The 17,717-nt window shown below is 41.8% G+C and overlaps 1 protein-coding gene across 1 annotated transcript in view; it reads left to right on the top strand.

The window, feature by feature from the left end:
- Nucleotides 1–17,717, top strand: part of LOC133015727 (ryanodine receptor 3-like) — a 114,995-nt gene that overhangs the window by 46,603 nt on the left and 50,675 nt on the right. Inside the window, exons 22-38 of the mRNA XM_061082993.1 lie at nt 1,804–2,020; nt 2,534–2,638; nt 2,890–2,892; nt 5,236–5,339; nt 7,104–7,187; nt 7,584–7,743; nt 9,303–9,450; nt 10,084–10,286; nt 11,123–11,297; nt 11,695–11,903; nt 11,992–12,191; nt 12,844–12,910; nt 12,992–13,152; nt 13,267–13,432; nt 14,217–14,303; nt 15,672–15,898; nt 16,642–17,449. Of these exons, the coding sequence (XP_060938976.1) occupies nt 1,804–2,020; nt 2,534–2,638; nt 2,890–2,892; nt 5,236–5,339; nt 7,104–7,187; nt 7,584–7,743; nt 9,303–9,450; nt 10,084–10,286; nt 11,123–11,297; nt 11,695–11,903; nt 11,992–12,191; nt 12,844–12,910; nt 12,992–13,152; nt 13,267–13,432; nt 14,217–14,303; nt 15,672–15,898; nt 16,642–17,449 (3,124 nt within the window). The remainder of the gene's footprint in view (nt 1–1,803; nt 2,021–2,533; nt 2,639–2,889; nt 2,893–5,235; nt 5,340–7,103; nt 7,188–7,583; nt 7,744–9,302; nt 9,451–10,083; nt 10,287–11,122; nt 11,298–11,694; nt 11,904–11,991; nt 12,192–12,843; nt 12,911–12,991; nt 13,153–13,266; nt 13,433–14,216; nt 14,304–15,671; nt 15,899–16,641; nt 17,450–17,717) is intronic.

The raw sequence follows: 17,717 nt of genomic DNA on the forward strand, positions 1-17,717 counted from the left end.
TCTTCTGCAGGATATATGACTTACAGAATAAAAACTTTATTCTACAGAGTTTTACTCAGACACCAGAGTCCAGAGGTGAAGGATGGTGCTTGCGTCAATCTGCTCTTCTTTTCTGCTCTTCCCCATTTCCTCCTACTTTGTTTTTTCCCAAATCCGCTGTACTGCAGTGCTTCCTGTGTCTAACTCTACTGCATATAAAAGACAACCATACTCCCCTTTAATACAGTCACTAGTCACATGTCAAGAAACTCATACTTTATGTTAACCAGAGTTGTTGAATAATGCAATCTCTAGCCATAAATTACTTTTGGTTAAAATAATTTCAATTATATTCAAACAATAACTACAGCAACTCATCCAACTTTACTCTGTCAAGGTTCGCATCACACTTTTGATGCTGCTCTCGACAAAGATTTAAGTTATGACTAGGAGGTATTACTATTATGATAATATTGAACTTAATTCTGCACCAGTCCAAACTAATATAGTGGAGGTAGGAAACAAAACTATAAAATGACAATTTTACGGCTCAATTGCACAGCAGTAGTTCAGTTCCCATTCTGTTTAGTATGGGCTGTTTTCTTGGCCTGTGGTGATGCAGGTTGCAGTTTTCCCTCTGGAGCTGTAAAAGTGATCCTGCAGTAATTGAGCCGAGGTGAAGTAAAGACCTGCTGCAGGACTCAGTCCGCAGAACCCTGCTGCTGCTGCTGCTCCTGCACAAAGAGCTGCTCCCCTGTTTGCAGAAGCTCAACTCAGCACGCAGGACCTCGATTTCCGAGAATCAGTTGTCATGGCCGTTGATGTGAACGTGCACGTTGCACCAAATTCTACTTCTCTTCCTTGGGCCTGTAACAGTGCACATTCCGAGTGTGAAGCGGATAAGTTGAACTGTTCTCAAGATATGTCACAGTACCAGACAGACCGATTTCTGGAATTATTAGATAGATAAACTATAATGTATAAAGGCATTAACACATTATAAATGAAGTAATTAGTGATAAAAAAAAGTAAATTCATACACAAGTACCACACACATTACATTTTAAAAATCTTTACAAAGGCTAGAAACCCATTAAAATAAAGCTAATATCTTTATTAATAGTATTAATATAATCACAGTCTTTAGAGAAGGTTTCTCTATGTGCCTTCTCCTTCCTTTGATTCACAGGTCATAAAACATGGTACTTCATATTAACGCACTACTAACCAAACATAATTGAATTCAATGACTGTATTCCGCTCGCCTGTAGGCTCTTCAGCATTAACAGTCAGTTTTACATAGGGACGGTGCTATCTTATTACCACTCTGAGCTCGTACTCGGAACTGACCCAGTGAACAGGGTGAACATCTCTGGAAATAAACATGCCAGCAGACGACAGCCACTCACACCTTTACTACTCAATAATTGAGGGCTGCAGTCAGAACGGTCCAGGCTGCGTCACCACTACTACTCGAGCAGCTATTTTGAGCAGCCTCAGGAGAGTGTTTTCACAGTGACGGCCTCAGACGAGGTTTTTTTTTGCAGTCTCAGAGCTAAACTTGTTTCCATTAGAGGCTGGAACTGATTGAAGTGGATTTAGAGGAGGAAAAGAGGCAATGTTTAGCTGCAAGGTTGTTTTTCGTATCCTTATGTCATTAGGAGCTGTCTGATTAACACTTATAGTTAAATATGTTATTCAGATTTGCACTCACTGTTTTTTCCCCCAATGAATGAGAATCCCCCCCCCCCCCCCCCCCCCCCCCGGAGCATTTTTTGTGGGTAAAATTGATTTGAACTCATGACCAATATTTTATCGTCTCAGGGTCCGTTTTCTGTTGGGTGGTCGACACGGCGACTTTAAGTTCCTGCCTCCGTCGAGTTACGCTCCGTGCTACGAAGCTCTGCTGCCCAAAGAGAAGATGAAGGTGGAGCCGGTGAAAGAGTACAAGAGGGATGCGGACGGAGTCAGAGATCTGCTGGGCACCACCCAGTTCATGTCCCAGGCCTCCTTCATCCCCACGCCTGTGGAAACCAGCCAGGTACCTGGAACCATGACTTGACACCTTCTTTATCTGTACAACTGCAATTTTCATTCAAAAAAGGGTTTAAATACCTAACTTTAAATACCTAAGAATTAATATATATTGTTCCTCTCTCATAAATATATAAATATATATATATATATATATATATACACACCATTATTTATCGTATATTTTCTGTTATTTTAAGTGTCTAAATCATGTGTAGTGACTGTCAGACCATTACAACTGCTTTGTTATTGTATTGATATTTCCATGCTGATAAATTTGTATGATGTAAATTGCATGAAATATGTGAAACAATCACATATTTTCTTTCTAAATGCTTTATATTAGATATAAACAGACAATTCATGAGGATGAAAAAACACTAAAATTGCTTCATTTATATTTTGTATTTTAATTTATTTGTACATGACATCCTTAACATTTGAACAATTGTAAAATATATTGTTTTATATTTAGATATTGGCTTTTACACCCAGAATCATACTTAACCTGTTTCCTCAGATCGTGATGCCGCCTCACTTGGAGAAGGTTCGAGACAAACTGGCTGAGAACATTCATGAGCTGTGGGGCATGAATAAGATTGAGATCGGCTGGTCCTACGGCAAGGTGAGAAAAATGCAGCATGTTCCTTTACTCGTACAATTCTCGTTACAACTCTGGATCGAAAATATAAAAAGCACAATCCATACATTTTGCCATGTTTGTGAAGGAATAGTCATCACAATTACACATTTGCTAAACATATTTAAGTTAGCTTGAAATGCATTATTCGTTAGTGGTGTTAGAACTTAACCATCACAAAAAGCCTGTACGTCATCTTGCTTTCTCTTTTATAATTTGCGGTTCACTCCAAAAAGAGGGTAAGTGGAAAGAACACTCATTTTCCATGTTGGATCATAATAACCTCTCATTTAGATGCTTCATCACAAGTTTGTTGGTAGGTAGCAGAGTCATTGTGTTGGTGTCGTAGTATACCGTAAGTCATGAATAACAAAAAATGTTTCACACAAGGGCAGAACAGGATGTTTTGGCAATTTCAGCGCAGCAATAAACCAAGAGGCAAACCTGTATATTCATTGTCTGTGTTTAGTTTTTCCTCTTTTGAAAGAAGACAACGGATTATCTAATAGATTCTGTAAAGACATAGTACATCATCCAGTTATAAGCAACCATCACAATTCAAACAGGTGTTTTTAAATGTTATCAATATAAACATTAACTCTCAGTTACTATCTTTTCTGTTGAAGCCTTATGGAAAAAGATGATTGTCCAGTTATAAGAAAATCACCCCACCAGCAGCTCTAAAGCAAACTCGTTAACACTGTTGATCCACTGTTTAATCTGTACAAAACCAAAAGGAATAACACATTTTTCGTCCAGTTACTCTCAATATGCATTTAGACAGTCGGCCTGGCTCTGTCAAATTTACTAAGCAGAACGATGGACTGTATATAAACAGAATCTATAAAAACAATGGACGTAATGATGACTCCCCAAAAGTGAAAAAAACTTGCAGTAGGTTTTAATGAGTGATTTGATGCTATATAAATAAGGTGATGCGTCATGGTTGACAACTGAGACTGACTCATAATTGGTGAGTTTGTGTTTTAATGGGACGTTGCTACAGCGACTCCATCCCCCAGCTGCTGCTGCGCAGACTCTGGCTCCCAATGCCAAGAAGGCTGCGTTTATATCCCAGAAATGTTGGCTTCATTTCTGGATTGTGGTATGAAGTGGGGACACATATATATAGTTCATATATACAGTCTATTAGTACAACAAGTAAAGACTCCATGAAGCCAATACTACAGCTGGTGTCTGTGTGTGTACAGATTTATAAATATACCACATACATCATGTTAATGAGCGAGCTTCAGATGTGTTTCTGGGGTTTTTTTTGTACTTTCGACAGAGCCAAGTCGTTTTTTCCCGCTAGTCTCATTAAACTAAGACAATTGTTCCCTTTTCTAATCTAAGTCTTTACAAGAAAGCTAAGTAGTGCATTTTTCAATTTGTCAGTTGAAAGATATTATATTACCTGCAATTTATTTTGTGAAAAATTGATAAATTGAAAAATGTATCATTTTATCTCTGCAAAAGACTCTTGGTTTATTGTACATGAGCTAAAGGGTAACACCAAAGTGACCTGTTTTGCCCATAAAGGAACAGATAACAACACAAACAACAATATTGAACACAGCTCTTGCGTCTATAATACAAACACATATAAGAATCCTCCCTCTGTTATTAATACCAGCAGCTCTTAAACAGCTATATTTCCAGTGTATCAGCAGAATCTTTAATGTAGCATGAAGATATAAGATCCCCATAATATATTGGAATATTTTACCATCAAGAGGTTTTATTACCCAAGCTGAGGAGGTCAAAGCACGGACAAGGTGTCAGCTACGGGTAAAACTTATCAAGAGTTAGCAAAAGTGCTTTTCGTGTTCAATGTAATATATGTGGTTCCACGGCAGCTGCTTCTGTGTTCTGTAGCTGTCATTCATTGAGCTTAATCACTGCAGCATTCACACTAGCTTTCCTGCAGCAGAGGGAATTAAACAAAGTATGTGTAATTAGTCCACGTTATATATAAATACATCTTTTATGTGGTTTGTTCCACAAATACAACTCTGTAAGCGGAGGAACTGCAAGAGAAGAGATTTCCCGTAGAGTGCTTGTACTATTTTATAAAAGAGCTGGCTGGTGTTCATTGGACACACACACACAGACACAGCCACACACACACACACACACACAGAGCTGCATATCTGTACACAGCCCTGCATGTTTTCTTGGGAAACATCCCCCATTGCCATGCCGCCTCCTCTGAGCAGCATTGCCAGGGGATTATTTGGCATAAAGTGCAGCCTCGAGAGAGAAGCTACACCTTCCACTTAGCATTCTAGTTGTGCACCTTTCTATATCCTCCAAGAAAACATGCTCCCTTGTTCCTCTTCCATAACATGCTCACTAGAGTAGACTGTCTTATCACCGCAGCCAGTAGCCCCCCCTCTCTCCGTAGACCACATTGCCATTCCCATGTTAGTCCACAATAACGTTAATTTACAAGGCTGTCAATTGCATATATTTGTTGAACTTTCCCAAATGATGTGTATGGAGCTACTGGAGAGCAACTTCCAAGGCAGAGGAGGAAGGTTGAACTACATTATTTCTCTGACTGTTCTTTTTCCTGACAGATAAGAGATGATAATAAGCGGCAGCATCCATGCCTGGTGGATTTCTCCAAGCTGCCAGAAACGGAAAAGAACTACAATTTGCAGATGTCAACAGAAACTTTGAAGTATGTTGAGCGTTACAGATGGACTTTCTCCACGATACATTATTTTGTGTTTGAAGAGGAGAACGAAGCGAGTGTGGAAAGGAAAACACAATTGATTTTTAACGACCGGTTACGAGCACCTATCAAATGAGTTGAGCTAACGCTAGTTTCCTCACAGGGTTGTTTGTTAGCTAGTAGAATTGTAGACCTACCACAAGCTACGAGGTTGCAATACAATGTTTTATGCTCCTGTAGATGTCACAAGTCTGTATGTTATTAACTGCGTTGTAAGAGAAACGTATTTTATTCGCAGTGTCAAAGAGAAGTACTTCTCTACCCACAATCCTCAGATGTAGTAGTAAATCCTCTGATAGTTGGAGCTCGTTGTTGCCATGGAAATGTTACTCCATTAGATTACTACACTATACACAACATCAAACACACTTTTGTACATAGGAGACACCAACGAGGTTAAATTGCAATAAGGTTGAAGTCATTTGAAGGGAATCATACCAAATGCTTTATTGGATGTGTAGTTCCTTCCCTCTCAAAAGCAATTATATATACAGTCTTTTACCTTTACCTTTTTTTTCTGGTTTCCAATATTCTTTTGCTCCAAATCAAATGTTTTATGGCCACGATTCGTCTCTCAGCTGCTCGGTCGGGTTTCAAGCTTAAAACTCTTTTAAAAGGATTTTCTGACACGTTGATGGAGAAAATGAATGAGAAATTGACTTCTGGAATCAGAGCTGTGCTAAAAGTGGGCAGGCATTGTTGTGTTCTATTGAATGAGAGTGTGTACAATTTGGGGCAGATCCAAATACATATCAGCATCCGGTGAATTTCAATGTGGTTTCATAAGGGCAGTGTCTTGGCGGAGGTACGTGCGCCACCGAGGCCCTTCAAGTTAAAACTTGGTCAGTCAGCAGATTCGCATGGCAGACATTCACACTCTGAACAGCAGTATAGGAACAGTGACAGGACACAGTTGTTTTCAGAGTGTGTGGCAGTGGGTCACCGCTCTAGCACCCTACACCGCCGTGATTAAATGGGTGTGTTGGATTTATGCTCCAGGAAGTGGAGCGTGCCATGTGCGTGTAGCTGCACAGAACTAGCACGTAGGGTATGCTTCCTTTTTGACTTCAATATTTTATTTAGCTTATAGTGAACAGTGGGCATTGTTATGTGAAACTACTGTTTGTGTAATGCAGCACTATTGCAATAATTAAAAAGCTTATCTAATTTCAGTGTGGCATTAAACCCCAGCCTCTAATATACTGTGTATTTGTGGAACACAGAGGTTAATTGCTGGATTTGCATTTGCATTTTCATTGTTCCACCAGAACGCAAATGCTACTCAGAGTGTGCGATCCTACTCCACATGTCTGTGCCCGACACAACATGTGGTCCCAGTGAGACCTATTAATGGTGCTTAACATAGATGCTCTTTAAATGATAAAGGACAACGCTGAGGTTTTTGCTGTGATTAATCTTGGTTTGCCGCGGCGAAAGGACACGTGCGGGACACCGATGGGTTTCCGAGTGACATCAAACTCATTTTTACTGCCACTTTGTCCTCTCGCAAGGTGTGACGAGAATTTGTCAAAAGCACTTCACACCCACTGCATTCCTCTGGGTGTTCTGTGGCCTTTTTTCTCCTGACAAATGAGGACATGCACTGTTTAACCCCATTAAAACACTCCCAACTTCTCTTTCGGATCTACATGCACGGTAGAATCCAAAGTGATGCGGATTAAGCACATTCTGTACTGTACGTCCCCACAGGACTCTGCTGGCATTGGGCTGTCGCGTAGTTCAGGTGAATCCAAATGCCGAGGACTCGCTCAAGAAGCACAAACTCCCTAAGAAGTAAGAGTGCACGCTCATATTTACTCTTTACATTTCATCAGAATAAGCATTCATGTAAACATTACACACTTCAGACTGTTTGTCAGAAAGCTGAGCCTATGATTGTACTAAAAAGGAAGACAGTAGCTGAGAAAAGAGATTTTTATTTTAACTGTCACTATAAACACATAATACACCAGGCTATAGAGGAAATATGTAAAAGGGAATCAGAAGGTGGGTGAACCCAGCCAAACATCATCAAAATGTCAAGTAGTATGAAAAGAAAGTATGAAAACGTATGAACAATTGTGCTGGTGTGAAGAATAATATCAGGCTATGACCGTGGGTATAGTCCTGGTGCACTAGTGTGTTGATATGTAAATGTGTTTTCTTTTCCTGATCTTTATCTTCCTGTAGTTATATGATGTCCAATGGTTATAAGCCGTGTCCCCTGGACCTGTCTGACATCAAACTGACTCCAGGTCAGGAGCTGCTGGTGGACAAACTGGCAGAGAACGCGCACAATGTGTGGGCCAAGGACCGGATCAAACAGGGATGGACGTACGGAATTCAGCAGGTACGCTGGTGTGTCCATGAAAACTATTATTTTCGTGAACATTTTTTTACCTGAGCTTTAAACATTGCTTTAAAGTACAATTGAGGATTGACATTGTCACATCTGAAATGAATCTTGCATCACAGCAGCAGTGCCATTTGCAACAATAAATACAAGGGAAACTGATACATGCATTTAACATCAACACAAAACAGTTAAACTTCCTGTGAAATACTTTAAATCTGGGATTAAAAATAGACATTGTTACAACAATGGTATATATTATATATGATAAGAAAAGAAAACAGAAATATTTTTACCTTTTGCTTTCCCCAGCCTTTTATTGTCTTTTCAGTATATTCAGTTTCTTTAAATTAACTCCCACACATCTACCTTACCAGTGTCAGACAGTTTGTTTAGATATTTAGATCATATACGTTATGATTCAATACACAGCAACATACTAAAAGGCAACAACCCACAGAACATATTGTGTAGAACATATATTGTAGTGTATGTTGGCTGCTAATGATGCCAATAAAAATGGATATAACACATTTTCCTGAAATCTCCTGCTGCTCATCCCCATTAAAATGATGCATTTCAAATCAATATAAAGAATTTTTGTAAAGCTGAGGAAGTTTATGACACAATTTTTGCAGCGCTTTTGTAGTTTTATTGGCAAAGAATAGGTTCACACTTTGTATCCTTAATTTACTACAAAGGTAAAGAAATGACAATTTTGCAAAGCAACTTTCTCAATAATAGGTCAGTTAAGGCTCATCCATTTGACTTATTTTAGAAATAATGTGGGGAAAGAGAGTCTTTCTATTTCATGATGTTCAATACGTTTATTTGTCACACCTTTTAAAAAGTGAAAAACATAAACAGTGACGTTAGCAAAAAGTAGACAGTTAAGAATAAGATGAGATAATAACAATACAATAAAATGTTTACTTGTATTTATACTGTAATATAAAGTATTAGAATGGAAATAAAATAAGAATATTTTGAATACAGAACAATTTATTTGAATGTTGGTCCATTTAAACATGAGCTTAAAGAGTGTAAAAAAAAGTATCCTTTAGAAAAAGAGTTCAAACACTGGAAAGCTAATGTTTGTTTCGTGACCTCTGTACAGTTTGTAGATCAAGGCTCATCGTTGACAAAACTGACCAGAGCCCTGGAAAAATGTCCACTTGTTTCCGCTGAAGCTCATTAATAATGTGAAAGCTGTAACACCACAATTAACAGCCTGCTGGGATTTTAAATGAACTGCTACTTTTATTAGTGTGATACTTCCATGCTTTCACCTTGGCCCCCAGTGGGAGTGCTCTGAAATGGGCATAGGCTCAGGAAACAGAGCAAAGTGATGCGCAGCAATAGCCCAATAGCAATAAAAGGCCATTGAACTTCTTAATTAGTGGGACTGACAGCACAGTCATGGCAAACATAACAATTGTATAACTGAGCTGGCTCCCTCGTGACAGATTACATTTGATCAAATAAGCAGAGATGGTTTGGGGGGTTTGGTTTGCTGCTGCTGCAAAAAAGGCCTCCTTTACTTCCTCTCCCTGCAGGATCTGAAGAGTAAACGTAACCCTCGCCTGGTTCTCTACGTTCTGCTGGATGAGCGCACCAAGAAGTCAAACAGGGACAGCCTGCGGGAGGCTATACGAACTCTAATTGGCTACGGATACAACATTGACCCCTCGGACCAGGAAGGAGGTCAGTTTGAGTCATAGATTTATGCCTATTTAAGTACTTTCAAATGACATGTTGCATAAAGGAAGATAAGATGCTTGTTACAGCTCTGTCAGTAATTAACTGCTCCTCTCTGTGTTTCTGTCATTCGCCCTGCCAACCGAAACAAACCATCTCCTCCAGCTTCATTCTTTTGTCTGTTTACAAATTCTGTTGTTTAAACCCAGTCTGAGCCGAGCTGATTTATGATTGAATACGCAGCTATGAAGAAAGATGTTACAATGAATGATCATGTGATCAGTGTTTCGGTTATAGTCAACCGCTGTAGTGATGAGTTTGGCCCGGGACGAACTTGACCACTAGTTGTTTCCGCTGTACTGGAATTCTGTCAGGAGGCGACGGCGGCACGAAATTTGATGAAAGTGGCTGCCTCGCAATTCTCTATGCAGGAAAAACCCTGCAAGTGTGAGATAAAGGATTCATCTCCAACCCTCTTTCCAGCCGCTATAATGAAACGGATTATGCAACGATCGCCTTACAAAAGAAACATTAATTGCAATCAACGGTTCCATTATTGGTTTTCCTAATTGTTGGAAGGGGTTCTGATGGTCCTGAATTGACAGTCAACGATCTGACTCTATTCTTCCCGCGCTGTAGGACAAGTGGCTGAGCGGCTCAGCATCGACAGGGTCCGCTTCTTCAGAGTAGAGAGGACGTACTCCGTGAAGATGGGGAAATGGTACTTTGAATTTGAGGCGGTGACGGGAGGAGACATGAGAGTGGGCTGGGCCAGACCCGGATGTAAGCCGGACGTGGAGCTTGGAACGGATGAGCTTGCATTCGTGTTTGATGGATTCAGGGTAAGCTGTCACCAACCTACGTTATAGGTGATGTCAATATATTCTTGTGCCATCATGCCTCCACGCCAGAGACAGTCAGTAGGCGGAGGCATGATGTTGTTGGGTTGTCTCTTTGTGCGTCAATTTCTTGTGAACATGATATTTTAAGAATGCAAATTTTGATGGAATCTATACAAATTCTGATTAAATGTTCAGTTGGACTCACCGATGAATAATAGCACTTTGAGGGAACCCCTTTAAACGTGGCAAACATTAACAAAATAGATTTCAGTGGTCAAAGCTCAATGTCACAGTGACCTCATGTTCTTGTGAGCCTGATATATGAGGATTTTTCATTTTTCACTCAAGGATGACATGATTAGGATTTGGAGGCCAAAGTAACCTTTTTTGGTTTTGATCTAGTCAACGCAACATCATAGGAACACATTGATAAAACTAAAATCTTGAAATTTAGTACAAATGTTCACTTGACTAAAAGGTCAAGGTCACTGACCTCAAACATTAGTTTTTGCCTCCTAAACACATATATTAAGAACCCTTAGAGGGAACCCCTTTAAATTTGGCATACATTAATTAAGAGATTTCAGTGGTCAAAGGTCAAATATCATGTTGACTTTATATGAGTCTGAAATTTATGTAGACTGAAACTGCATTAGTAGGTGGAGGCTTAAAACCACATGGCTCTAATTATTGTTTTCTTTATCATGTAGAACTGACTCGTCTTATTCCTACAGTTCTTAAACCCAGAACCTCAGTCCTCTATATAAACTAGTGTTAAGGCTCAATGTGTAGTTTTTCTCTATATGCCTATGATATATTTATTTTATTGTACATAGGGCCATTGTCTAAACATGGGCAGTCATTTGTTTGGGCGATGCTGGCATGCTGGAGACGTGGTCGGCTGTATGATCAACATGGAGGACAAGTCCATGATCTTCACCCTTAATGGAGAAATCCTCATCACCACCAAGGGCTCGGAACTCTGCTTCACCGACTTTGAAACGGAGGATGGTGAGGAAGTGTGTGCGTGTGTGTATGTGTGTGTGTTTGTTTAAATGTGTGTAGTGTGTGTGGTAACAGAGCCATTTATAGGAGCTGAAGGTCAAGAAGTGTGTGAGTGATAAGGTGATTGGAGAAAGTGGCCGCATGTCCCCGAGCTCCTCCACTTATCTTTTAATAAAGCCCTAACGTGCAGAGTAGGGAGCAGGAGCCTGCGTTGACCATGCTTGGGGTGTGGGGGTAAAATAAGCTTCCTGTAACGAATCCCCCTTATTTAATGTGACACATTTCCCTTTTACAAAAGCTGGATTGATGTACCCTGCCCTCCTGCTGTCTGTTTTTAGAGGCTTTTCATCCTCCCCTCCTCTTACCTCTCTCCCTTTCTTTACTTCCTCTGTCCCTCCTGCAGGGTTTATTCCGGTGTGTAGTCTTGGTTTAGCTCAGGTGGGTCGCATGAATCTGGGGAAAGATGCCAGCACCTTCAAGTACTACACCGTGTGTGGCCTTCAGGAAGGGTTTGAACCCTTCGCCGTCAACATGAACAGAGAGGTCACCATGTGGTTCAGCAAGCGGCTCCCAACTTTTGTCAACGTGCCGAGGGACCACAACCACATCGCAGTAAGAACCAAAGCAAAGAAGTGCTTATTTTCAACCGTAGTGTATTTTGTGATTTGATGAATACAAATACTTTCTCAACTCTTTTCAGGTAACCAGGATTGACGGCACCATCGACAGCCCCCCGTGTCTTAAAGTGACCCACAAGACATTTGGCACCCAGAACAGTAACGCCGACATGGTGTTCTGTCGCCTCAGCATGCCCGTAGAGTTCCACTCCTTCTTCAAGTGCAGTCCTGTTATCGACATGAACGGCTTGCACGAGGAAGATGCGCTTAAAGTGAAACACAGGTGCTCGCCCTCAAAATCCTGAATTTAAGCACATTGCTGCTTTGCATTTCAATTATGTTATAGTTTGTGTTTGAGTTGAAATAACCTTTATGAGGTCAAAGTTGTTTTAAAATCGCATAATGAAGAGCCAATCAGATAAGGCCAAATCTCTTAACCTTAAACTGAGTTCACAATACACAACTTACAGTCTTTTGATCGGGAGTCTTCCAGTTGTTACATGACTGATTTGACAGAGGCTCACACACTACACATTATCTCATCAGGAGAAAGCCACAACTGGTAAACAAACTACATTTAATCAAATAAGCGCACATGAGAAGAAGCCCAATGAGTCTGAAGCATCTCCTGCTCTTCAGGCTGGAGATCTGGAAATGTTATCGGAGTCTGTGAAGCATCATCGACGCATCAGCAAGATTTAAAGAGTTCACAGTGCGTTTACGTCTGCTACAGGCAAAATCCAACAAACAATTGTGTAGTGGGATGGGCTTTTACAAAGTAGGGTTAATAGATGTAGAATGGGCCACTCTCTTCAACCTGCAAAACGCGGAATGTTATGTCATAACTATTTATCACCTCCATCCACTTGAACAGTATTCTGTATAATATTATTTTGTTAACTGGTTTCTGGTGCCCTTCATCTATGTTCTAAAAGGTACCCTTTGCGATCTGTGCGGCACAGTGAAGAAAGTAGACGAGTGGACTATGGCACCATCACCATGGTAACTTACTTACTTTTTGCTGGTGGGGTTCATTTTTGGTGTTCAGTGTTGGCTAACTCTAATCTATTCCTGTCATTACAGTACTATCATTCAGTGAGGGTCTTCGCTGGTCAGGACCCTGCCGGGGTGTGGGTTGGATGGGTTACCCCCGACTACCATTACTACAGCAACAATTTCAACCTCAGCAAGAACAGATCAGTGACTGTGACACTGGGCGACGAGCGAGGTCGAGTCCATGAGAGGTGAGAGAACGCTTTTGCTCGGATGAAAAGATGCATTGAGTGTTTGGCTAATGTGTGATTCAACCATAATGTATGAGAAGACATGATGAGGAGTTATATTCACTTCACTGACAGTGTGAAGAGGAGTAACTGCTACATGGTGTGGGGGGGTGATGTCACCAGTGCTGCTCACACCTCCAGTCGCAGCAACGTGGACCTGGAAGTCGGTTGTATGATCGACCTGGCAACCGGCCTGGTGACGTTCACTGTCAATGGCAAAGAGATTTCCACATCCTACCAGGTACTGAACGATCATTAACCGGTGGATTATTATTAATTATAATCGAGGTAAAAGTTTGAAATAATCCTGGTAATTGATTTAAAGTCATATCGCCCTGTCCTAATTTGATGTAAATAACTGTGGTCTGTAAACTCTAAGAAATAAAGTGCAGTAGGAAGAAACCTCTTTAATAACTGTATTTAAGATATTTTGATACTTTCTAATATCTTGAATTAATTCCAGAGAGTTCTAGACTTTGAATCCGTGATGGTTTATTTAAGCTTGCTTGGTATTTTGTTAATATACAATATACTTCCCTCCATCCATGAATCCTATAACAATCACTGCCTGTCTCAATGTCCGTCCACTGTGTTATTTAGTCCATCTCTAGTGTATTTTGTTGACCTTGAGAAAAATACATTTTGTGTCCTTTCCAAATGGAGCACTGACATCTTTTGTTGAGTTTCAGGCTCAGAGTTTGCTGGTTCAGATGTTCTCTCTGAGCCAAATCTTAAAGAACCTTTCCAAGGGTATAATCTTCTTATGTTCCCCCCTCACTGAAATTCTGTGAGAGGCTTCACCCAGCGCTGAGTCATCCTGCCAGCCGACACTGGAAATATCATGCATAAATACACACACACACACACACACACACACACACACACACTCTCACACTCTCTAAGTAGAAGGGTTTCATGATGCATCATTAAGCTGCTTTTCGCAAGTCATGCTCTCCAGCTGAAGGATTTGATGTGCGCTTCCTGTTTGGACCTTTTTTATTAACTTGCTGCTCTTTTCTCTGCAGGTGGAGCCCAACACAAAGCTCTTCCCTGCTGTGTTTGTGCGACCCACCAGCCCGAACCTCTTCCAGTTTGAGCTGGCTAAAATAAAGGTGCAGTCCCCAAATTGTTCCTTCAAAACAGCCTTGCTGCATAAGAATTATCTCTAGCCTCAGAATATTGAGCAAGAAACGAGCAGAAATCGTACAAAGACCATGTTTTAAGATGCAGTCCACCACAGGGGAGCTGCTCACAGTAACGGCTCCAGGGAGGTCTTTCTTCTCAGTACGTTTACATGATGGCAGAAACCCGATTTCGGCCGAAATCGGGTTTCTCTATCCATGGGGGGTTAACTGCTCTATCTCAGGGTACATGGCACTGAGAAATCCGACTCTTGTCCGAAAGCATTTCATACCCCGCTACGATAGGTGGCGCTGTTTTCATTACAGCTAGTGGTGATACTGCCATTTCCGCTTGACCTCGTCACCACTAGCAACACAAAAACAACAACAGCCTTCAACTCAGCATGCGAGAAAGATGACGAACGGAGAGCAAGGTGAAGCTACGTCCCTCTACATGATGTTGTGCATGTTTACTCTAGGAGTACTGCGAATGCGAACGGCGCATTTGATTAGAATGGTAATGGCGAGTGCCGGCCGGCACCGGGCAGCGACATTTTATCTACGTGTCGACTTCCGGGTCACGGCCAGGGAGGGAGGGAGGGAGGAGGGGGGTCAGGATCTCAAGCATGCGCAAAGACGTCTTCTCCAGTTGTTGTCTAGCTTCCAGAGTTACATGCGCGCGTTGTCCGATATTCAGCCAAATCCGATCTACTTATCTGGGGGTGGTTATCCGACTTCAGTCGGACACAAGAAATCTAGATTTGTGGAGTTACATGAAATGGATCTTCGATTGAAACCGGACAACGCCAGAAATCGGGTTTCAATCGGACACATGTAACCGCAGTCACTTTATTTGTCAATGTAAAAAAAACAGGGGAAGGAAACAAGGTGCACAGCAGTCCCCAGCGATTCAACAAAAAACACAGAAGAGCCTCCAGGCTAATGTAGAAAAACATACATAAAATGTAAACAATCAACCGTGAATAGACAATACAAGTTAATCAAAAGAAGAATGAATGTATAAAATATCCAAATATGACAAAGAATAACAGGTCTTTCATCCGATTCGAAGAGAATAATTCTTCAAAGTATAACAGTGTGCTCTCTTCTTTTTATTTTTTGGGGTCCACTGAGATCTGAAAAGTAATATTGCTCTGCATGTTTGTGCTGGAAGGAGAAAGATGAGATTATGTGAATAAGCCAGAGAAGAGAGGTTGCACTGACACAATTACAGACAGATAGTGATTGTTACCTCTTTATTCAGTGAAAGTGGTTTGTAAGAGTGTGGAGATCGTGGTTCTCAATGAGTTTACAGGGCTAACAAGGAATAACACTGACATTCACTGACGCCCTCTCCAGAATTCCATGCCTCTGTCATCGGCCATCTTTAAGAGTGAACACAAGAACCCGGTGCCACAATGTCCGCCCCGCCTGGACGTCCAGACCATCAACGCAGTGCTGTGGAGCCGCATGCCCAACATCTTCCTGAAGGTGGAAACGGCCAGAGTGAACGAGCGACAGGGCTGGGTGGTGCAGTGTGTGGAGCCCCTGCAGATGTTGGCCTGTAACATCCCCGAGGAGAACCGGTACAAATGAGAGAACTTCTGTTATTTATCACATAAAATGCCAGAGGGAAGTCTTTTTTCTGTCTAACATCTTTGTTATGTCTTTACGCCTGCGACAATCAGTGGCGATTCCGTCCCATTCTTGTGAACATAATATCTCTAGAATGCCTCAAGGGTATTGTTTCAAATTTGATCATAACATTCAGTTGGATACAAGGATAAACTGATAACATTTTGGAGGTCAAAGGTGAAGGTGACCTCACAAAATCTTTTTATTTCTTGTGAATGCGTTACCTTCGCCTCGAGAGAATCCTTTCAGATTTGGCACAAATGTTCACTTAGAACCACAAATTAACTAATTAGATTAAGGTGGTCAAAGGTCAAGATCACACAATATGAACATGATATCTCAAGTCTGCCTTTCAGGAATTTCTGTCTAATTTCATTTAGACAGATCAACTGATTAGATTTCAGTGCTCAGAGGTCAGAGGTCACAGTTACTCATCAAACTTCTCTGGTTGGTGGAGGCAAAAAATCCTAAGGCAGCAATTCTAGTGAATATTTTGGAAAGTTGCTATACTGTTAATTAATTAATCTACATAGACTGAAGAGATTATAAATTAGTGAAAAGCATCACAACAGACCAACCTGCTAAGGTATATTGTTAACTGCACTGCCACATACATTATCATGCACAAAGCTAAAAGGTTTGTTTCCACATCATTAAATTGTATTTTAAAGCACTTTCTTCTTTCCTTCCGAAGGTGTGTGGACATTATGGAGTTGTCTGAGCAGGAGGACATGAGGATGTTCCACTACCACACCCTGAAGCTCTACTGCGCCCTGTGCGCTCTGGGCAACACCCGCGTGGCCCACGCCCTATGCAGCCACCTGGACCAATCCCAGCTGCTGTACACCATCGACAACCAGTACCTGTCGGGCATGTTACGTGAGGGCTTCTACAATGTTCTGATCAGCATCCACCTGGAGACCGCCAAGGAAGCCCGACTCATGATGAAGGACGAGTACATCATCCCCGTCACGGCCGAGACGCGCTCCATCCGTCTGTTTTCCGACGCTTCCAAAAAGCACCTCCCGCCTGGCGTGGGCCTCAGCACCTCGCTCAAACCCCGCCTCAACTTTGCCCCGCCCTGTTTCATCAGCACCAAGCGGGAGCAGCATCTGTACAGTCCTCAAATCCCGCTGGACGCTCTGAAGGAGAAATCCATTTCCATGCTGACGGAGGCCGTTCAAGGCGGAGGGCACCACATCCGAGATCCCGTGGGAGGGGGCGTGGAGTACCAGTTTGTGCCAATCCTGAAGCTCATCAGCACCCTGCTGACGATGGGCGTGTTGGTGAGCGAGGATGTTCATAAGATCCTGCAGCTCGTTGACCCCAATGTGTTCCGGGAAACCCACGAGGAGGGGGTCACAGGGGCCACGGACAAAGAAGGACTTACGGGGGCTGAGGAGAAGGCAGTGGAGGCTGGAGAGGAGGAGGCAGCCAAAGAAGCTAAACAGCCAATCAAAGGGCTGCTGGAGAAGAGGCTGCCGGAGCCCGTCAAACGACAGGTAATAAATAACCAGCACACGTGAACAGGTCCACAATTACCTTCAATGTGTTTAACCTGAATTCAAACCAGCGAAGGTAAATCACCAAAACGTGTAAAATCAATGAACATCGTCATCTGCAAGGGCCAATTCACCAAGTAAAGACCAACACAGCTGTGCTCTCAATCACATGCTCCATAAGGGTTCCACTGTAATGGACCCATTCAGAAGTTAGTCACACATGAAATGGCTCCGTCTGCGTTTTGAGCAAATCATCTCTGGGGTAAAA

Source organism: Limanda limanda, chromosome 12, assembly GCF_963576545.1.
Source record: "Limanda limanda chromosome 12, fLimLim1.1, whole genome shotgun sequence".
Classification (NCBI taxonomy): Eukaryota; Metazoa; Chordata; class Actinopteri; order Pleuronectiformes; family Pleuronectidae; genus Limanda; species Limanda limanda.